The sequence below is a fragment of the Vulpes lagopus genome, chromosome 4, assembly GCF_018345385.1.
Source record: "Vulpes lagopus strain Blue_001 chromosome 4, ASM1834538v1, whole genome shotgun sequence".
Lineage (NCBI taxonomy): Eukaryota > Metazoa > Chordata > Mammalia > Carnivora > Canidae > Vulpes > Vulpes lagopus.
This window is the reverse complement of record NC_054827.1, coordinates 78,154,229-78,177,298: the sequence shown is the minus strand read 5'-3', so window position 1 is coordinate 78,177,298 and position 23,070 is coordinate 78,154,229. Positions and strand designations below refer to the sequence as shown.

General features: G+C 36.1%; 1 protein-coding gene across 4 annotated transcripts in view; it reads left to right on the top strand.

Annotated features, from left to right (window-relative positions):
- ADGRV1 (adhesion G protein-coupled receptor V1) overlaps positions 1 to 23,070 on the top strand; it is a 530,856-nt gene that overhangs the window by 139,977 nt on the left and 367,809 nt on the right. For all 4 annotated transcript variants that reach the window (XM_041752702.1, XM_041752703.1, XM_041752704.1 and 1 more), the window contains 10 exons: positions 1,311 to 1,573; positions 3,638 to 3,813; positions 4,604 to 4,728; positions 7,412 to 7,569; positions 7,655 to 7,801; positions 8,348 to 8,455; positions 11,153 to 11,417; positions 12,151 to 12,273; positions 18,131 to 18,353; positions 18,675 to 18,879. In XM_041752702.1, the coding sequence (XP_041608636.1) occupies positions 1,311 to 1,573; positions 3,638 to 3,813; positions 4,604 to 4,728; positions 7,412 to 7,569; positions 7,655 to 7,801; positions 8,348 to 8,455; positions 11,153 to 11,417; positions 12,151 to 12,273; positions 18,131 to 18,353; positions 18,675 to 18,879 (1,793 nt within the window). The remainder of the gene's footprint in view (positions 1 to 1,310; positions 1,574 to 3,637; positions 3,814 to 4,603; positions 4,729 to 7,411; positions 7,570 to 7,654; positions 7,802 to 8,347; positions 8,456 to 11,152; positions 11,418 to 12,150; positions 12,274 to 18,130; positions 18,354 to 18,674; positions 18,880 to 23,070) is intronic.

The window sequence follows — 23,070 nt, the reverse complement described above, 5'->3', positions numbered from 1 at the left end:
GCTCAGTCCATGGACACTGAGTTGAACAGAGCTCAGGGCGATTGTCCTAAAAGGAGGGAGCTGGGCTAGTCATTCCCCAGCTCCTATCCCTCACTGTTTGAGGATGTTCTTGAGTATTCGGTCTCCAGCAGTTCTGGCCTTATTCCTGCATCAGCTGATGCTGTCCTCAGCTAGAGAGAGGCCAGGGCAAGAGGAAGTACCGCAGGGGGTATGGGTGGGACACAGCATCTGCCACAGTCCTGCCTTAACACTTTATATGTTTTTTTAATGTAGGTTCTGTATTTTTTACCTTGATTCCTAAGTATTGCTACTATTATAAGTGATGTCCCTTTTCTGTTATATTTTTTATATAGTTACAGCTGATGTATAGAGATAGTATAGTAACCTTTAGACGCATACTCCGTAGCATACTTCCTAGCACTAGTAACACTAGTTCTACGACTTTCTAGCTTGTGAAGTTCCACAGATTACCTGTCTGTGCTTCAGTCATTCCATCTGTAAGATGAAAACAATAATAAAATCAACCGTGTAGGGTGGTGAGGATTAAATGAATTAATACAGTTTAAGCAGTTAGTAAGTTCTCAGTAGTATTAGTTGTTTCCATTGTTAGATTATCACTAGTGGTAGCAAAAATAGAAAGCTCTTGGTTTTCAAAGGTTACTCAGCTTATATTTTGAACTCTTACAATAGTTCAATAATTTCTTTCTCTTGGTTTTCTTTTTTCTTTTAATATTTTATTTATTTATTCATGAGAGACAGAGAGAGGCAGAGACAGAGGCAGAGGGAGAAGCAAGCAGGAACCTGATGTGAGACTCGATCCCGGGACCCCAGGATCATGCCCTGAGCTGAAGGCAGACACTCAACCACTGAGCCACCCAGGCATCCCTCTCTTGGTTTTCTAAGAAGCCAGTCATGTTGTCTAGAAAATAGTGTACCAACTCTTTGTTTTCATTGCTCTTGTACCTGTTACGTGGCTCAGAGCTCCAGGACAATGCTGAATAGTAGCAGTAATGGCAGGCATTGTCTTGTTTCTGTTATTAATGGTGGCCCTTCTGATGTTTTAGCATTGAGTAAGGTATATGTTACTGGCTTCCTAGGTTGAGGAGGAAGCTGCCTTTTATTCCAAGATTACTGGCTATTTTTATATCATGAGTAAATACGGAATTCTATTAGATGCCTTTTAAAATTTCCCTTGCTTAAGGTGATCTAGAGAAGAATTGGCCTGGTTTATAATGAAACATCTACATACTTCCCAGTACTTATAACCCACTCTATTTTCATTTACTGCTTTAATATTTTTATTTCAACAGCCTTAATTACTATCCTTGCTAACGATGATGGCTCTGGAGTCCTATCATTTAACAACAGTGAACACTTTTTCCTAAGAGAACCAACAGCTCTCTACGTACAGGAGAGTGTTGCAGTATTGTACATTGTTCGGGAACCTGTGCAAGGACTGTTTGGAACCGTGACAGTTCAGTTCATTGTGACAGAAGTAAATTCCTCCGTGGAGTCCAAAGATCTGACCCCTTCCAAAGGCTACATTGTCTTAGAAGAAGGTGTTCGCTTCAAGGTATAGTATGAGGCTTTAATGAGAATGAATTGCATTTATGAATAATTTTAGAGGAGCACCCTAGGTCCTAGAAAGAAAACAAAAGTACCCTTAGCTTAGATGACAGGTAAAAATTACTGTGTGAAAAATTAAATTACTGTGTGAAAGTGTTAACAAGTGCTATATAGTCTGCAGAGAGTGCTGCTAGAGAAGTTTGCTCTGTTAATATGGTAGTGAAATATGCAAATAAGGAAAATGTACATAGTGCTATTGTAAATGTTAACTATTTAAGTAGCATACTTCACTTTGTATTATTCTTAAAACATAAAGGAAACTCCAAGCCATTTATTATAGTCACTAAACCCTAGCAAGTCATCCTTTTGGTCACATTTTCATTTGACAAAATATAATTGCTTACTTTAGCCTGCTTATGTGAGAGGCAAATATCCTATGTGAATACGAATAGCTTATTGGAAAAAAAAATACTAGCCTTAGGTTTAATTATAAATGTGATCTATACTTACAGAAATTTACCTTCTGAAACTCCTTTTTTTGTGTATTGATAACTTTCTGTTCCTGCAACTAAATTTTATTTATTTTTTATTTTATTTTTTAAAACAATTTAAGTTTGAAGTAGCTAATCGCATTAGCTTAAGATAATTTTTAAGCTCGACATATTAAGTATAATAATTATAAAGTGGTGGCTCAGCGGTTGAGCATCTGCCTTCAGCTCAGGGTGTGATCTTGGTTCTGGAATTGAGTCCCACATCGGACTCCCTGCAAAGAGTCTGATTCTCTCTCTGCCTATGTCTCAGCCTCTCTCTTTGTGTCTCTCATGAATAAATAAATAAAATCTTTAAAAAAATCAACAAAACTATTTCATCTAAAAAGAGTCTACCCAGTAATTAACTTTCTGTGTGATCAGTTTGTGTACATTGCAGCATATTTTTGAATTCATATTTATTTGCATGTCCAATTTTTCATGTTCTTGGAAATTTGAACCTTTGATTTAAAAATATCTACATGGTGATATAGATATAAAAGAATTCAAATTTAAGGTGTTTAATGAATTTTCCACTGCTTTACATTCTCAGGCTTTTTCTCCTTTTTAAAAATGTTTACAATTTTATTTACTTAATTTTTTGTATATTTTTATTATTTTTTTTCTTTAGAGACTTTTTTCACAATGTGTTTAAAGATCTTTCCGTTCATTAAGGAAATTAAAATTTAGAGCAAAGTGGACTAAACAGATTTTTCTTTCACCCACATAATGGTCTTTATTTCCTCATGTTTTTATTTTGAAATATAAATATTAAAGTCCCAAAATCTCAAATGCATGTGTCAGCGACTTAAAAAAAATATATATATATATACACACACCCATGTGATCACTACTCAGATTAGAATATTGAGCATAACCATCATCTGGAAGTTTCCTTCTGGTCCTTGCCCTCCCCAGAGGAGACTACTTTCTGATTTTTGTCACTGAAGACTCAATTTTGCTGATTCTTGAGCTTCATATAAATAAAATCATATAGCTTTTACTCTTTTGTGTCTGGCTTTTTTTGATCAACATAATTTTTCTGATCTATTTGGTTGCATGCCTCAGTAGTTGGTGGTTCTTTATTGCTGAGTAGCAATGCATTGAACAGACCATTATTCGTCTATCCATTTTTCTGTTGATAAACATGTGAGTTGTTTCTAATTTGTGCTTACTATGGCTATAACTGTTTTTTTTTCAGTGACTCCTACACTAAAACGAGACTAATGCAATTATGTAACTAGGGCAAGATAAAGAATTAGCAAAAATCAAGACCTAAATTTATTTTCTTAATCTTCATATTATTTTTAATCATGAGATTTATTTTTAGACAGTGCAATATATCAGAGTGTTGAAAATCTTGAAACTGATAACTTGAAAGTCATAATAACTATTACATATTATAGGGATCAGTATTAAAATAAAAAAGAAGTCATGTTTTCCAAAACATTATTTTGTTGTCAAAAATGTTTAGCAGATCTCCTTGTATCTATGTTGCAGAAATATTGTAGTCTAGTAACTTTATCTTTTGATTTTGTTTTCAGGCCCTACGCATTTCTGCCATATTGGACACTGAACCAGAGATGGACGAGCATTTTGTTTGCACCTTGTTTAATCCAACTGGAGGTGCCAGGCTGGGGGCACATGTTCAAACCCTGATAACAGTTTTGCAAAATCAGGCCCCTCTGGGGTTATTCAGTATCTCTGCAGTTGCAAATAGGTACAGTTTATTCATAAGGAAATTGTCACTTCTGAAGCTAGGTAGGAAATACCTTTTGACATAAAGAAAGTGGAGAGGGAAATTGATCTCTGACTATTTCAAAGGGGACTTTTAAAATAAGCTCTGGCAGATAGATCTGAGAAACATTATGCCCTCTTGTAACAAGGAGCATCAAAAGCCTAATCATGTCCTGTATAATGGTATTATTAGAATTCTAATTTCCTCAGAATTCACACTTTCAGGTAAAGGCTTGCACAGTTTTGTGTTGTCAATAATAGTAAAAAGCAAGAAATAGTATAAAAATATTTAGCTGCTCAAACCAAATGAATGAATCTTCAAGCATATATTAATATGATTGTAGTTTGAAAATTCTTCTGGAAGCAGACACATATTTGGTTTTTTATTTCCTAGAAAAACTTCAGTAGATCTAGTTTTGGTAATAAACTAAGAATTTCTGGATTCATTTTTTTCTTTGTGATGTTTTTAGATTATATGAGAATAAACTAGTAATGGCAAAACTTTATTTTTTTTAGAATATACAGTATGAAGTTACTGACTCTGAGTATTTTCTTAAGATCATAGTATCAGATCCTAGTGCTTTTTTAATCCTCATAAATGAATATTTTGAGCTGTAGAGTCTAATTTTCCTGCCACGTGAAATTTGTGGATGAATCTCACCTTGGCTTATGTAAATTTAAAAGTATATTAAATATATGCTAGCAGTGTGATGTATGTATTTAATATGTAGAAATTATGTTCTTTTTCTGCTTTCTGCAATCCATTTTTTTAGAGCCACCTCTGTAAACATTGAAGAAGCCAACAGGACTGTATATTTAAATGTGTCACGCACTAATGGCATCGATTTAGATGTGAGTGTGGAATGGGAGACAATATCTGAAACAGCTTTTGGCATGAGTACGTTTGATTTCTTGTGAAAACAAAATTCCATAACCAAGAAAGATTGCATGTATCAGATGCACATTCTCCCCCCATGAATTGTATCCTATGGATCTGTTGAAAATGGAGAACAGATATCTAATTCTTTTATCATAGCCACAGATATTTATTGAGAGCCTATCATGTGCCAGACACGATATTGAACTCATGGTGCTTAGAATATAGGTGGAGACAGAAAAAAACCAAATAAGTAAAAACCAGTTTGTAGTTTAAAATTATAATAAATGTTTTAAAGGAGTAATTCTCAGTGTTGTGAAAACATAAGCGAATGGTTCTCAGGAGTATCAGTGTTTGAACTAGGACCTAATGATGATTAGGGATTGATTCTGCAAAGTCTTGAGTGAGAGGGACATGGAAAGAAAGTGAGAAGCTATTTAGGTACACAAGTCTAGAGGCACACAAGAGTGTATTAGTGAAGACTGTAGAGTGAACATTAGGGTTAGAAATAAGGAGGAGTGTTGAGTTTGGAGAGCTAGGTAAGACCTGATAGTTCAAGAACTTGAAGAATATGTTACATATGTTAGTCTTTATTGTAGGGTTAATTGAAAGTCTCTGAGTGGTTTAGGCTGTCAGGAGAGTTGCTGTGTGTATTTGTGGGGTGGTATGATTATATTTGCATTTCAAAGATATCATTCTTGATACCATTGAAAGAAACTTGGCACAGAAGGAAAGAGTGGATGAAGGGAGATAAAAAGGTCAGCCCATATGCTGGCTACATTTAGGTGATGGATTGGGTATGAAGGAGATACCAGAGATGATTCCTAGATTTCTGGCTTTTGTGGTTAGAGGGAGAGTCATGATCTTTAGTAAGAAGAGGAGTCTGAATGGGAACTAGGCATTATTTTGGTGAGGTGGAGTAAAATATGTGTGATTTAGCATATTATGCATTTGAGTTACTTTTGAGAAGTTTCTCCAGACTCAAAGGCCAGTCCCTGTTACAGAGATAAATTTGGAAATCTTTAGCATGTATGCTGTATTTAAAGTTACAGAAATTGGTGTGAAAACCTGGGAAGAGGGTATATAGGTAGAGAAGGGAAGAGGACCTAGATTGAGCTGAGTAGGCTCAAATTGAGTTACCAAGGAGAAGAGGAGGATATAGCTATAGCAAAGTATATGGAGAAGACCTGGTGAGAAACCCAGGGAATGTGGGATTGCAGATAGCAGCAGAAGAGTATCTGAAAAAGGAAAGAATGGTGGCTGTGTCAGTTGCTGGTGTAGAAGCCCAGTAAGATAAGAACCAAAAAAATATCCATTGTTAGAGAAGGAATAAAATAGCAAGAGCTATTTGTGTAGAGGGATAGGAACTGAATAACATTTTGAATGGTGGTAAAGGAATGGCATCTTCAAATGTATGCAAACATTTCAAGAGGTTTGACTGAGAAGGTAGGACCAAGCAAAGGAGGTGGTATGGTATAGGATTCAAGGGAGTTTGTTTGTTCATTTGTTTAGTTTGGAGAGACCTGAGCATATTTACATGCTGATGGAAAAGGTCTATTAAGTAGAGAGAGATCGAATATTTAGAACAGAAAGAGATCATTAGTAGTGGTATAATTGTCTAAAAGACAGGAGATAGGATCCAAAAAAGAAAGACTATGATTTCTACTTCATAGTTATCTCATTATTGTTTGGGATCTGCATATGTTTTTAGAAGTACTTGTGAGAGTACATGTTGGAGATTCTTAAATGTCAGCATTGTTTGTTTTTCATTCACCATCTTTCTGAATTATGGTACGGAAGCATTGGGCCAGATGGTCAGGACTTGAATGTAAAACATTAAGAATCAGTGCGAAAGCTGTGGTGTACCTTTAAAAGATGACAAAATAGGAATGAAAATACTGGTTTTCTAGGAAAGGAAATCACTAATGGATAGTACATATGAGGCATTTACATGATTTCTTGAACTGGTAATCTGAAAATGATCAATGATTTATAAGGGGCCTAAATTTCAACCTTGACATTTGTTCTTGCTGTTCACACCATTAGCTAAAGATTTAAAAGAACTTTCTTTAGGAAACTGGTGTAATAAAACATGAAGCTTTTTAAAAATTATTCTTTATGGGATAGGGATTTTTTGTTTTTCTCTTTGTTTAAATGTGGTACAGAATTTTAGGACCTATACTTGTGATAGCATGTTGATTAAAAACTTAACAACCATTTAAAGTAGGTGAGTGTGCTTTGGTGTATATACATAAGAAATATTTAAGAAATCCTTGATATCTGAGAAATCATTGGATGGGCATAGTTTCAAATTGATAGTGTAACTTTTTAAAACCCAACATTTAGCATGTTTCTATAAAACTATATATTATGTAAACATTTCTCAATTATATTTTCATCATATTTATGAAAGTTAATAAAAATCATGTAGAGCATATTTCCCTTTAAAATATATATTTAGTATTTTAAATATACTTTGGAAAAGCCTATGTGGATTTGGAGCAGGGTTTTAACAATTTTTAAGAAAATCGTTATTTTTAGTTATTTTTAAGTTCTCTAGCTTATAATTTCTCTGACACACACACACATCATAGAAGGATCTTTGTTTCTGGTAACAAACTCACTTGTCTCACTGTTTAAACAATAAATGACATAAAGTTTTGAAGGGATAACACATTAATAAATCATGATTTATGTATTTCAGGGGGAATGGATGCTGTGTTTTCCATAGTTCAGAGTTTTTTGGATGCATCAGCTTCTGGTTGGTGTTTCTTTACTTTGGAAGATTCAATATATGGTGTAATGTTAAGAAAATTGTCTTCTACTATTTATCGTTGGCAAGGGATTTTTATTCCACTTAAGGTAAACACCAGTCATTTTATAGTACATAAAATGTACATGTAAATTTTGGATGTCTCATGAATTACTGCTATTTCTTATTTCCTAGGATTTAAATATAGAAAATCCTAAAACTTGTGAGGCCTTTAATATTGGTCCTTCCCCTTTCTTTGTGATTACTCATGAAGAAAGAAGTGACGAAAAGCCTTCTGTTCACAGTGTGTATACGTTCACACCTGGATTCAAATTATTCTTGGTAAAAAATATTTTCATTTTTTTGTAGATTGCTTTATTTTTTTAAATTTTTAAAAATATTTATTTATTTATGATAGACATATATATATATATATAGAGAGAGAGAGAGAGAGAGAGTCAGAGACACAGGAGGAGGGAGAAGCAGGCTCCATGCTGGAGTCTGACGTGGGACTCGATCCCGGGACTGCAGGATCGCGCCCTTGGCCAAAGGCAGGCGCTAAACCGCTGAGCCATCCAGGGATCCCTAGATTGCTTTATTTAAAGGAAAAATCAGATTTGTAAGATTGATCTAAATGGAAGATAATATATATTTTATATTAATGTGAAAAAAAATTTTTATAAGTTGATACACATTTTAGCAGAGTGTCTTAGTCCAAGAATATTTTTGTTTGTCTTGAAATGATACCTACGTATTCATACCTAGTTCTCAGAATGATTTTTCAAGTTTTAAACTTCAAATAGTGACTCATACTAGTACTGTATTCAGAGCCTTTCCTAGTAAAATTCTTCTTAAGTATTTATTCCCTTGGTTTTGTCTTCCTTGCAGGTACAAACAATCATTATTTCGGAAAGTTCTCAAGTAAAATATTTTAGTTCAGACAATCAAGATTATTTAATTGTTGCAAGTCAAAGAGATGATTCCGAATTAACTCAGGTTTGATTGTTTTAAAGTGAATTTTAAAAAATAGTATATTTGAAACTCATCAAAGATGTAGTCTGTAGGTTTAGTATAAAGCTCCCCCCCCCCATAATTTGACTGTGGTAAAGTAATAAAGTAGAATGTAGATATTAGTCACAGTTAATTATTACACAATAGAATTTTCAATATTGTCATCAAGAGCCAGAGCAAGTGTAGTAATAAGCATGAATATTTAATTTGAGTTTAATGGCATTGGAAAACATTATGGAGAAAAATCATATAACTGGACAGATGGTATAACTAAAAATTCATGATTAACATTGCCAAATGGGCACTTACCATCACCCGAGAAATTCCACATTTTTCAAGTGAACTACATTTCCTAATCCTAATAATGCCTATTTGATAATTTTCTCACTCCTCAGACTCCTATACCTGCTTCTCATCTCCTCATTTTCAGCTAATGACTGTTGAAATGAAAACTGCAAGAGAGGACCTTAGTCATCTTTGAAGACCAAATTCAGAAACTCTCTTGCAACATAGTCTTATTCCCCTGTCCTGTTATGGAGGAAGCTTTCCATCTATAAAAGCCAGGCTCCTCTGGCCATCAGAGGGTTTAGTTACTCCCTCTGTGCCTGGCATCACTAGTGTCTCTGTCAGATTATTGCAGTCAGCATAAAGGCAGGATCTCCAAGCTTCAAAAGAAATTTCTCTCCTGATCTCACCCCCTTCTACTTTCTGTTTCCTTCGTTTTCTCCCCTCTGTGGTTAGACACCTTGAAGGAATTGTCTACCTGCTTTGTCTTACCTCATGGTCACTGGTGACAACTGGGTTGGAAATTCACTGGATGTTTTACTGTGGTTGTCTTAGGCTGCTTCCTGTTAGCATGGAATAGCCACCTCATCCTCAAATTCAAACACCTCTTCTCATTTCTAAGATACCACACAGATTCTCCTCCTGTCTCTCTGTGCCACCCCTGCCAGTCTCTACTGCTGCTTCCTCTTCCCTTTTCTGAACTCAGATGTCTTGGAGTTTTCCAGGTTTAGTTTTAGTTCAGATTTCTTTTCACTCACTCCAGATAGCTCTGTCAATCCTCTGTCTTTAGGTGTCAGCTATAGACTGTCTTCCACTTTTCTTGGTAGCCTTTTCTCTTAATTTCTAGACTTACATATCCAACTTCTGATTGGCATCTCCACATTACATGTATTTTAAGTATCTAAAATTTAACATATCCTGAACTGAACTTCTATTTTCTCTGTGAAACTTGTTGCGAAGCTTGCTTTCCTCTCAAAAAATAGCAACCTAAAAAATGCTGGTGCTCAAGACAAAATACTGACACACACATCTTTCTTGATTATGCATTTTTATTCATTCACATATAATTCATTAAAGTTTTTAATTATCTCTCCCAGTAATGTTTTGAATACAGATATTTCTTTCCATCTCTGTTTCTCCCTCCCCAGCCCAGGTCCCATCATTTATTTCTCTCCCACACTATTGGAGTTGCCTCCTAGCTCGTCTTTGAACTTCATCCCTGACTCCTCACATCCATTCTCCATCAAGTGGCTGGAGTAGTCTTTTAAAAATATTAATTATTTCATGTTATGCCTCATTTTAAAACTATTCAATGATTTCTAATTATACATAGAATAAATTCTAAGTTATTTAACATAGACTATAAGTAGCATAACTTTAGTTCTTTATCTACCCAGCACAGGACTGGATTATGTCTGTTGTCCTGATATAATTGTCAGTTTTGTCCCTTTTGCTCTGTAATGATCCCCATGATACATTATATGGTCAGTCTAATAAAAGATACCTTCTGATTTTATCTCTCCAGTCTTACTGTCTTCATTCCCTCAGCACTATCAACCGCCTTCTAGGTGGACCAATCTTCATTCAGTTTATGACAAACATGTTTTGCCTTAGAAACTTTGTCATGTCATTCTTTGTAACTTTATTTCCCTAGTAACGTCAGTTACCTCTCATATCCCAATTGTTACCTTCAGCATTTGTTTCAATTGAGTAATAGTATATTTATTTAATTATTGATATGTTTATCATTTGCCTTTCCCTATCAGTTAATAAGATCCATAAGCAGAGAGGCCACTCTGTCCCTAACTGCCAGTCTCACATAGGTTCCCAATTGTTGAAAATTTTTTGTGCAATTGGCCAGATTGTATAAGAAACCAGGTGGATTCAGGATTTTCTTTTAATTTTAGATGTATGAACATTCACCTTAAAACCTTGTATACATTGCCACCTTCAGGACTAAAGAGTTTTAGTATTTCTCTTTATATTCTATTGCTTAAACAGCGGGTAAGGAATGATTTTATAGCATCAGAAAGTTTCTTATCCAAATCTGAATTTTTCATATTTAAGTGACTTCTCTCCTGTTTTTGGCTTTCCCTTTGACTTGTTGCAACTGACCCCTACCCAGATGTACATTTGAAATTGATTTATTTTCAAATAACTTCTTTTTCACTTATTTCTCTGTGTGCTTACACACACACACACACACACACACATATACACCCCACATAAAAAAAGGAGAGACAGTGAGAGAGCATCAGTTTTGATATTTTCTCATTTATGAAAGTATTCTAACTAAATAAAGGGGACTGGAAGAGTGAATATATGATTTTTGCATAAATTCACACAAGTGCCAAATTCCTAATCACAAAGGGTTTTGTATTTGAACATTTCCCACAGGTCTTCAGATGGAGCGGAGAAAGCTTCACGTTACATCAAACACTCCCTGTCCGAGGTGTGCTGAGCACAGCCTTATTCACCAGAGGAGGCTCTGTGTTCTTAGCTATCTCCCAGATTAATGCCAGTCCAAATTCCCTTTTACTCAGATGGTCTGGCAGTGAGTTTATTAACTTTCAAGAAGTGCCAATCAATGGGACTACACAAGTTGAGGCCTTGACTTCAGGCGATGATATTTATTTGATTTTTGCCAAAACTGTCTTTCTAGGTAAGGAGATAATGCATACATAGTTGTCAAAATTATCTAGCATTTGTGTCATATGTTCTATGTGAAAACATGTAGCTCTTGGGATAATTTTTTGCTAATCCATTTCTTGATGGATAATGTATTGACTGTCAGCTACAAATGGATTTTGGAAAAAAAACCCCACATTTTAAGAGATATGTCTATAATCTTTAGATTATGAACAACTGCCTTAAAGCTATATTAAAATAAGATTGGGGATGAGTATGTAAAGTGGAAATATCTCTGAAAAGATCTCTGAAGATCTTATATCCAAAGTGCCAACCGTAATATTTGATAGTCACAATTTATGTGACTATACTTGGGGACCCATGAGTAATCTATAGTAGTAATAATTAGTGTTCAACTTTTGATAAGACTATTTGAAAATATTCTCTTTCTTCTGCCTAGTGAAACTTTCATAGGTAAAATTTCAACATTCCTAAAAAACAGCATGTCACTGTTTTTTCTTTAATATCAGATCATGATTAATCAGTGGCCAGCCATGTATATCCTTCATCTGGTAAATGTGAAAAGACTTCTGAAGTATTTTCCTACTAGGTTGTATTTTTGTTTAACTAAATTAATTTGGAGGAATATCCTACTAAACTTGTTTTTTAGATTAAATTTAATATTTTAATAATTTTTATTGTGTAATTTTGTCATTTTTTCCCTATGACTTTTGACTTCAGATTTGACTTTTATTCCATTATTATAGGAAATCAGAATTCTATTGATATTTTTGTCTGGGAAACAGGACAGTCAACTTTCAGATATTTTCAGTCCCTGGATTTTACTGCTGTTAATAGGATCTACTCCTTCACACCAGCTTCAGGAATTGGTAAGGGTGGTTAAACTGCTAACTAATCTGAAATGCACTGTAGAAAGCTAGAATAATTTTAATCATATTGAATTAGAGATAGTATCACATTGCCAGGCACTGGGTATTTTAATAAGAATGTAAAATCAAGATCTTAACAGGAGTATTTCTGGAAATACTAGAAGCTCAAAATTTTAAAATAGGCATTGTGCTTGAGAAGAATTAGAATAACGGAAATATGGCAGAAAATATTAGTGAAGGATAAAAGTAAGATAATACATTTCTTTTACCTAGAGAAAAATGAAGAGTGACATTACATATGTTTTAAATATAAATGTATAAGAGGTTAACATGTATCTGCATTGAAGTATTTTTAAAAAGTCAGAAAATGATTGTAAGGACTCTGCTCTCTGTGTTTACTTTCTCATCCTTCCAGTCTGATTCCTTCTTGGTTTTCTGTACTTTCATCCACACATCAGAAACATAATCAATATTTTTATTCACAGTGGTTTCCAAAACAAAGTCTATTAGTGAGAAACCAAAGGGTGAATGTTGTCCAGAGGCCGTAGGACTATTTCAGAGTTGGTGAAGAATCACTTGGGTGGGCCCATGGTAATAAGGCTCAGAAGGCAGCAGCAGTTGGCACAGTGTGCTTGTGGGACTGCCTCCCAGAGCAGGTGTGAACAGAGCAGGGGGCGTGCTCAGTGAGTCAGCGTGTCTCCTGTTGAGATGCCCAGAGGAACTTGGCAGCCAAACCAAGTGACTTAGCCGTGAGTCTGGATGAATCAAACTCCCACTTTTAAATTGAGATATAGCAATTTTGTATGAATGAAACAGCACAGTTTATGATTAGACATTATATGTAAGTCATTGTTTAAAGTTATAAAGAATTTTTGCCTTCAAAGGTTTAATGTCTGGTTAGAAAAGCAAAAAAAATATTAAGATAATTCAAGATAGAATACCAGTCCCATTTGCTCTATGAATGGTAGAATTGAAGTGGCTACGAGGTCTCCGAGGGGAATTTGAGCTAGGCCTGGGTAGGCTGGTTGGAAATGTTGTGGGTAGAGGGAAAGGTGTGAGCAAAAGAGAAAGGTAGAAGTATATATGATGTTGCAGGCACAACGAGCAGACAAGAGTGGTGGAGACAGAGTATTTGACTCAGGTTGTAGTGGTGATAAGGTTGGAAACACACTAGCAACTACACAAGAAGGTGTGGAATGTCAGGCTCAGTATTTGAACTGTATTGGATAATTCAGTGATTCCCAAGTATTTTTGCCATAGGAAATTTAAGAATTAAAAATCCTCTTAAAAATTTAAGGATTTCATATGGATTTTATTTACTGATATTTATTGTATTCAAAATTGAAGACGAGAAATTTTAAAGATACTTATTAGTTCAATTGGGAATAATAGCAATGAACGCATTATATGTGAACAAAAGTACCATGTTTATTTAAAAAAACATATTTTCCAAGACAAAACTTTTGTAAGAAGGGTGGCATTACTTTCTTGTTTTTGCAAATTTCTTTACTGTCTAGCTTAATAGACAACATCTGGATTCTTATGTCTGTGTCTGTATTCTACTTCATTATTATTGATCATATGGACTCTAGAAAATCTCACATACACTCTGGAAGAATGAGAATAATATAGACAAGTAACATCTTAGTATTACTACAAAAATAGTTTTGACTTCACAGACCCTCCTGAAGTGTCTCAATGACCGCTAGGGGTCTGGGGACTACACTCTGAGCATTATTGGGGTAGAGAAATCCTTGAAGGCATTTCAAAGGCAAGGAATGATCAAAGGGATGTTTTATAACTCCATCTAACTTTGGTGTATAGAACATGCTGGATGCAATAGTTTGCAACTGCAAGAGTCAATATAGAAGCCTCTGCAGGTGGTTAGAGACGTGGCACTGAAGAAATCAGTTAGAGGTTTAGATTTTGGAGACATCGATGCATTCAGGTAGTTGAACTCATAAAAGCTAAAATCTACAAAGTAAATGATATTGAGAAGAGAAGAGGATTTAGTGCAAATATAGGAGTCTATTCTTGTCCTTTTTCTCCTAGGTGCCTGGCTGCAATTTTCTGCATCAGGCAGGATAATCATTAGACACTGTCTCCTTCAATCACCTCAGTTACTGACCAGGAATTATATCTTATTTATCTCTCATTTTTTATGGATTATCTGTTTCATTGTACTTTATTTCCATGTGCCCTACCCCATATGGCCTGGTATCCCAGACCCTGGCCACCTCGTATCTGGTCTGTTACATTATCTGGCCTCCACTCCAGGTTCACTCCGTTGTCAGAGTCCTGTATCTGTCTCTGTTCTGAGCATCCTGTCCGAAAATAACTTCTCTTTAATTGTCAGCCTCTTTAATTGACAGGCCTTAAAGCTGTGATGCTATCCTGTGAAATATAGCTCTGTGACTTTCTTATCATTCACTCAGCAGTTGATTTACTAAATAAATGATGTATCTTTCATCATGTATTTGTTTAGTTTGTGTCTACTTGTCTTTTAATTTTGTGGCTTTATTATTTTTGCTTTTCTTGTACATCAAGTTTTCAAGTGGTCTAACTGTATCTACTTGAGTCACTTATTATAATTCAAAATAGTTTCCTAATGAATGTTTTTAAGGATGACAAGTGCTGCCTGAATGGGCTGCTAATTGAAGTTATAGAATTCCCTTTAAAGATTTTTAAAGAAATAGAATAGGCACACTTTCTAAAAGAATTTTTGAAAAATTCTGCCAGAGGCTTGTTAAGGGACCCATTGTAAGGTCTTTTTATTCCTTTTGTTTCTGTGACTTGAGGTTGTAGAAGTATGAAAAGATTATAAGTAATTATTTAGAATGGCTTATTATAGATCCCCTGAAAGCTGAAATTATGCATTAAATAATATTCAAGGACTTTCTTATTTTGAATATGTCAAATATTAGATTGGAGCCATGACTGTGAGGATTACATATTTATTCTGCTTAATGACTTGACAGAGATTATTGGGTGGTAACTGAATTCTTTAAAGAGAAGAGGAAAAATGAATATGACAAAGGCTGCAAGGACATATAAACTTCTCTTTCCCTTCTTCCTTCCCTCCTTCATTATTTAATAGATTTTTTAAGATGCCATTTATGTACCAGGCATATTGGTGGGCCCTGAAGAAGCAAGGGTAAACAAAATCTTTTATAGCCTCTTCTCTGAAGAAGTTTTAACATGCAGTAGGGAAGGGAGACATGATATGTAATTACACAAATAAGTTACTAGCTACAAACAGATAACTGCTCTGAGAGGCTAAAGTGCTCTTGTCCCAGAAAATGGAGAAAATTTGACCAGGTCTAAGGGATGTCCAGAAAGTTTCTGTAAGGAAGAGAGATGTAATTAACACTGCTGGAAAGACACTGACCCCAGCCCCTCTCCTTCATTTCCCAGCACTGTCCACTTCACCAAAACTATTACCTTTGAAAATCATCATCTGTGGAAATCCTTGGATGAATTCATTACTTTCTTCATCCCTGTGTAGTCATCATAAGAAGCCCAGGTTCCCTCGGGAGAAAGCACCTCATCCCATATGGTCTGGGTGTGCTCTGGACCACATGAGCCCTAATTTATAGACTAGAGGCCCAACCGTCCACTCCTCCAACTCCCCAAACTCTTCCACAGCATCCCCCAGAACAGATACACTCTTAAACTTCTCTCAAAATGTCCCTCATCTCTTTGCACTGGAGTCCCACTCTCCTGAGGACACTGCTTCCCATGGACTCTCTATGTGCACTCTCTGACTGTTCTATGTGTTACTGGTTTCTTCTTTTCCCAGATCTCTAAGTGGTAGGAATGCTCACTCTAGCCCTTGGTCCTGGGCTCTCTCTGTACATTGACTCCGTAAGTTATCTCAGCCATTTGCCTTCCTTTGGGATACTTTTGTTTGTGTATAGTTTTGCTAACTGGAAGGGAATTCTATAATTAATACCAGTTAAAATTCTGCTCCCCAGGGTAGAGACTTGAGGTTTTTATCCTTATAAACTTTTGGCCCAGTTCTATGATCTGGAGCAGTACAAAAGGCTATTTTCTGAGAAAACACTCTCTGCATATGAAAATGCAGATTTGAGCCCCCTACATTTCCTACTCTGAATGTCTACTTATCTATTTGGGACCTTCCCATACTTATCAGATTGGGAGGAAGTGAATAAGTTATATCTCCAAGGATAAGGATACATAATCAGTAATGCTCAGAACACTTTGTGATTTTAGTTGAGCCTATAGATTGATTAATTGATTATTTATTGAAACTATAGAATCATTTAAACTTGGAAGATGTTGAGATCCAGCTGAGGAATTTGCTCTTTACTGAATATCTCTAGTTTATAGAGCTTTATGAAACATATATGGTCATTTTTAAAAAGCATGTTTATTAATAACATTTTTCTTGTTTTTTACCTTTTATGTAACATTTACTAACCTGCAATAGTACTTAAATAATTACCATAAATAAACATAATGAGTAATCCTTGATATTTGAGAGTAGGGATATGGATCTTCCATTGTAATCTTACACACTAAAATGTTTGTGGCTTCTAGTTCTGTGTGCTGTTTTAATAACCAAACCCATCTTAGTTGGTATCTTTTATGTTCTGATGTGTTTCTTCAGGTTCTGGAATTTGTGCATGTTTCTAGATGGTTTCTTCCCATTTTCCCTAGTTTTAAGTCTGAAGATTGCTTAGTGGCGTATACAATGTAGTAAGCTCCCTGACTCTGAATTTCCCCTCCTATACAATGTACTAAGCCCCTTTCCCCTCCATATTTGCTAATATTTTCCATTGGATTGAATCATTAATAGCTCTTTTTTTCATTTCAAAAGAAGTAACATTTCAAAAAGCATTGATAGTATGTACTCCGAGATCATAAATCTGTTCATATCCTTTGGCCTAATTATCACCTTTAAGAATTTATAAGGTGAAGGGGCACCTGTGTGGCTCAGTTGGTTAAGCATTCAATTCTTGCCCTCAGCTGAGGTCTTGATTTCTTAGGGTTGTGAGTTCAAGCCCTGCATTGGACTTCATGCTGGATGTGGAGCCTACTTAAAAAAATTTGTCAAGTGAAAAGAATTAATAACTGTCTCTAATTAATATTGGAAAATAAAAAATAATAATGTAGAGAAATTAAGTATATTTTAAAGATAAACTCTATAGATTATGCATTAAAATCATAAGTTTGAATGCTTTGTAGCAACACTTAAGAAATGCCATATAGGGCACCTAGGTGGCTCAGGTTATGGTCCCAGGGATCGAGTCCTGCCTCAGGCTCCCCACAGAGAGGGAGCCTGCCTCTCTCTGTGCGTCTCTCATGAATAAATAAAATCTTTTAAAAAAATAAAAAAGAAATGCCATATAAATGTAGGATTAAGCTTTTTAATTAAGAATTTTTGTAGTCTGTTTATAATTATGTTCATCATGAATTCATATGGATGGTGGCTGGAAAGGAAAATATAAAAATGAAATATTTAGTTATGGAATTATGCCTGTCTTTCACTTTTAAAAATATCCTACTATGCTATCCAACAAATAAGTACTGAGATGAATACAAAGAGTCCACAATCCACTTGGGCTTGACTATCCAGTGGTTTCTTATTTAGTAAGTGAATTATGGGTTTACTGTTAGGCTGGTTTAGTCACTCCATAGCATTATAAAAATTACTATTTACACATTCAGTTATTTCAAGTAATATTTTGATTTTCAGAAATCAGGTCATATCAGTGAAATAAAAAATCAAAATGGAACTTTGAGTATAGAAAAATTCTGTTTTGGTACTGCGATGGGAAGTGTGCACAGTGACATACATGTTTTACTGTAATTGTCTTTTCTGTCCTTCCCACAGTCCATATCCTTCTTATTGGCCAAGCTATGTCTGCTCTTTACTGCTGGAATTCAGAGCTGAATCGATTCTCTTTCATTCTGGAAGCCCCTTCTGCTCGTGATGCAACTTCTGTTACAGTAAAGTCCCTTAATTCAAGCAAGAATTTAATTGCTCTAGTGGGAGCCATCCACTCATACATATATGAGCTGGCCTACATCTCGAGCCAGTCTGACTTTATTCCAGGGTAGGTTCAACATTTTATATAGAATCTCTTTATGCTCACCATAGTTTTATATGACACTTAATTTCTGAGTGTTTATTTAATGACTGGAAATATACAAAATATAAGAGTAATTTATAATCTAGAAATTTGGTTATATACCGTATTTCTTATATCTATTTTATCAAGTTAATCAGTATTATGAACGTTTGTATTATAAGTTTATTTATGAAATATGATTTTTCCAAATATGTAATATCAGTGTTCTGAGAGTTTTATGGGTATGTGTATGTATATGCCTGAGATTTGTTGCAGCCGACTTATTTGATATACTTCTTATGCTAGTTCAGGTGAACTGATATTTGAACCTGGTAACAGAGAAGCTATAATAGCAGTAAACATCCTTGATGATACAGTTCCAGAAGAAGAAGAATCCTTTAGAGTTCAGCTTAAAAATCCCAAAGGAGGAGCAGAGATTGGTATTAATGGTTATGTAAAAATAACTATTTTGTCTAATGATGATGCCTATGGAATCGTTGGATTTGCTCAGGTAAAGATCCCACACTTAGAAATCAAAATGATTTATTATATTTATTTATTTGTTTATTTATTTATTTATTTAGAGGGAGAGCATGAGAGTGGGGAAAGAGCAAAGAGAGAGGGATTAAGAGAGGGAATCTCAAGAAGACTCCGCACCAAGCACGGAGCCCAATGTGGGGCTTGATCTCTCAACCTTCAGATCATGAGCTGAGCTGAAATGAAGAGTCAGACACTTCAGTGACTGAGCCGTTCACCCCCCATTCACTCTGCATTTTACAGTGAACTTTATTGATATCTTATAATTTATAGTCCTACACATTGAAACCTCTGAGTCTACTTGCCCTAATTTTTTTTATTATACTGATCCCTCTTACAAGATTGACTTTGAAATGTTACCAGTTGGCCCTAGTTCTGGGGTTCAGCTCCACTATTAGCCTTAACTATAGAGGGTGATTATGAAGCAGATTCCAAATAGACTGTATACTGTGTTTTCTCACATACCTCACCTACTGACCTTTGTGTATTAGAGAGAGAAAGAGGGAGGGAAGGAGATGTTTATAACTATACATGTATAATGCACATGAAGGTGCTTTTTCCTGAGGAAAGAGAACTATGCAGATATTACCAAGTTAGCTTCCATGCTCAGACTTCATATTCCTTTACCCATAAGCAAAATGTCATCCATTTATATTGTATCATTTAGCCCTATTTGCCAACTGTATCTTGATTTCTTAAGTAGAGTTATAACTGCAGCAATCATTCATCTTTCTCTGAAATATTCTCTAAGGAAAACCCAACTTAAAGTGGCTTAAACACCAGAAACATGTCCACAGAGAAGATGGGCTTCACGGTTGGGTTGGTAATCTACTGTGTCACCATGACTCAGATTCTATCTCTCCATTTTGCCAACATAAAGCTGATTCTTCATTGGTTGTTTGAAAGCTGATGTTACTGTTAGGGCTACTGCTTTCTTATTCATGTCCAGCTGGGGAAAGAGACAAATGTGGCACTTGGGATAAGGAAGGGATTTCCCAGATGCCTCTAGAGAACTCTTCTTATGTCTCCCTGGCCAGAACCAATAGGCCACTCCATCTGTTCATTAATTTATTCATTCATGTAGCCATTACTTAGCAAACTCTTCCTATGTATCAGATACTGTTTCAGATGCTATCAAAAAATAAAATAGTAAAAAATCTCTACCCTCACTGTCCCAAATTGTAGAGGAGGCAAAGGGAGACATACAGTAGACAAAGACATGTGAGACATCTCTACTATATCTGATGGCAGTAAGTGCCCTGGAGGAATGTTAGGCAGGGAGGCCAGATGGACAGTGTTTTAGAGGGGACTGAGGTTGTGTGCAGAGAAATAAAACATAGGCTGTCAGGGAGGGAGGCGCTGAAGAAGTGATATTAGAACAAAGGCCTGGGGGAGAGAGGTGAAGAACATTCAAGGCAGGGGAGCCATGAACAAGATGAAAGGCCCCGAAGTGAGGCCTCCATTTGGTGAATCAAGGAAGCCACTGTGGCTGAAATCCGAGTTTGAGGGAAAGATGAGGCCCAAGAGGTGAAGGGCCAGGGCCCTGTTATGGGCTTCCCCAGTAGTAACCACGGGTTTGGTGACTTGCTAGGAGGACTCAAAGGATTCAAGGTTTAGTCATACTCATACTAGGATTTATCTATTACAAAGAAGAGGATACAAAGCAAAAATCATTAAGGGAAAAGACTTATGGGACAAAGCGTGGAGGAAATGAGGGGCAAGTTTCCAAGAGCTCTCTCTCAGGGGAGTTATACAGGACACATTTAATTCCCCCAGCACTGAGTTGAATTGTGACAGCATGTGAAATGTGTTGCCATCCAAGCTCATTAGAGACTCAGTGCCTGGGGTCTTAACTGGGGACTAATCACGCAGGCACCCTCAGCCTGACACATGCCAAAATTCCAGACTCCCAGAGAGAAAGTAGGTGTTCAATATAAACCCCATTGTGTGTACAGTTCAAGCATAGGGAGCCAGTGTGAGTCCCAGGAATAGTGGGAATCCTCCTAAACCCAACTTCCTAGACACCGGGTGAGGGCCAATGTTAGAGCAGGCCTTGGAAGGATAGGGAGACTACTATGTGAACTCAGCTCCTGCACAAGCTCCTGCATACTGTAATGAAGTTAGCCCCCGAGGGAAAGGGTTGGAGTGGAAGAGCAACTTCATCTGGCTCACATTTTAAAAGAACCACTCTGGCCATAGAATTGAGACTCGATTATAAGTGGGCAAGGACAGAAATAGACAGGAAACTAGTGCAGTAATTCAGCAAAAACCACAGAGCTACAGGAAGCAGACATTTGCCTTTCAGTGACATAAGGATACCTGTAGAAAGAGCAGATTTGAGGGATGAGATGAGTTTTGAATGTGCTAAGGCCCTGAGTCAATTGCTTGCAGGGGTGGTAGGATCACCCTGTTACCCAGTCTAGCCCCTCTCTGGAGGTAAAGGCAGGTCAGCTTCCTCTGAAGCAGCTCTGCCCAGTATTATATTGTGAGCCATATACATATCTTTAAGTTTTTTAGCCACATAAAAAGAATAGAAACAGGTGAAACTCTTGTTAATGTTTTATTTTACATAACTCAACATATTAACCAACATAAAATGATTGATGGAATAATTTATATCCTTTTTCTTTATACCGTCTTCAACCTCCTGTCTGCATTTTACAGTTATAGACCAGTCACATTTTAGGTGCTCAACAGCCACATGTGGCCAGTGGCTCCTGTGTAGGACAGTGCAGCTCTAAGGCATGAGCTGTTGTGGGGAAGGTTAGGAAAATGGAAAATGATCTCTGTCTCCACCAGCTCCTCACATGACTTGTTTCCTCATTTTTTGCTGGTCTCTGCTGAAATGACACCTTACCAGAAGGGCCTCCCGGATTAAAAATTGTAACTCCCCACCATCATTTTGTATCTATTTTCTCCTGCCTTGTTCTTAATGAAACTTATAGTGGCTTTTTTTTTTTTGTCTATTGTCAGTTTCTTTTACTAGAATTCAAGGCTGTGAGAGATGACTGAGATACTGCTTTATTCATAACTTTATTCCAGAAAAGTGCCTGGCACATAGGAGATGCTTAGTAAGAACCCGTCGTTATGCAGGGGAGAGGAGAGAATGCTCACATGGCTTTCTCAGGGTCACACAAATATATAGGGCAGAGCTGGGGATCCTGGAGCAAGAATCAACATGCCCTACTACATGGTCTCATCTTCTCACCTTGGAGCCCTGCGGCAGCTGGGGAGCACATTTCTATGATAGATTTCTCCTTTTGGAAGTTGTTCTAAGATTATTCTAGAGACATTAAAGCACTGTGGTTTAATCCTTCTCCAATACATAGTATCCTGGGTTGTTTTAGTCCATTCAGTAGAATTTCTCAGTACAGGCCTCTTGTGTCTGGACAGCCTGTTCTAAGTTAAGATTTAATAGATAAAGAGAGTTTCTTGATAATTTTTGGCTGTATTAAATCCTTATTTTTCTAACCCTTATCAACAAAGGGCATAGCCAGAGATACTTCTGTTTGAAAATGCATATATTTTTTGTGAACAAATTATATGAATATTTTATTTCTTTAAAGATTTTGTTTTTAAGTAATCTCTAAACCCAATGTGGGACTTGAATTTACAACCCCAAATTGAGTCACCTACTCTACTGATTGAGCCAGCCAGGTACCCCTATATGCATGTTTTTAAATCAAGATATTTTCTGTAGGAACTTTGAATACTTTGAGCAAGATTTTATAACTATGTAATATTTGTAACAATATGTTAAAATGCAGTGTAAAACACTGCCTGCCATCTGATAGCCATCCAGTAGACTATTTGCATTCCATGTAGAAACTTTCAGAAGCTTTAAGAAATTCATGGAGGAATTTCTTTTCAGATTACCATTGTAAAAAGACAAGAAAATTAAAACTATTACTGGAAAGATTTTTGAAAATCTTTATACTCCACATTCTTCCTTTATTGCTTATGGATAAACTAGGGGTATTGTAAGAAGGAGCTATGGATAGATAAACTAGGGGTATTGTAAGAAGGAGCATTAATTTTGAGCAAAAGCTCATTCAGCAGCTGGCAAGCTGTAGATGTTAGAGAAGGAGTTCCAGTCACAGGGAGGTAGAAATCAGTCTGGAACAGAAGAAAGAGACTGCAGAGTCTAAGTGAAAAAAGGGCCAGG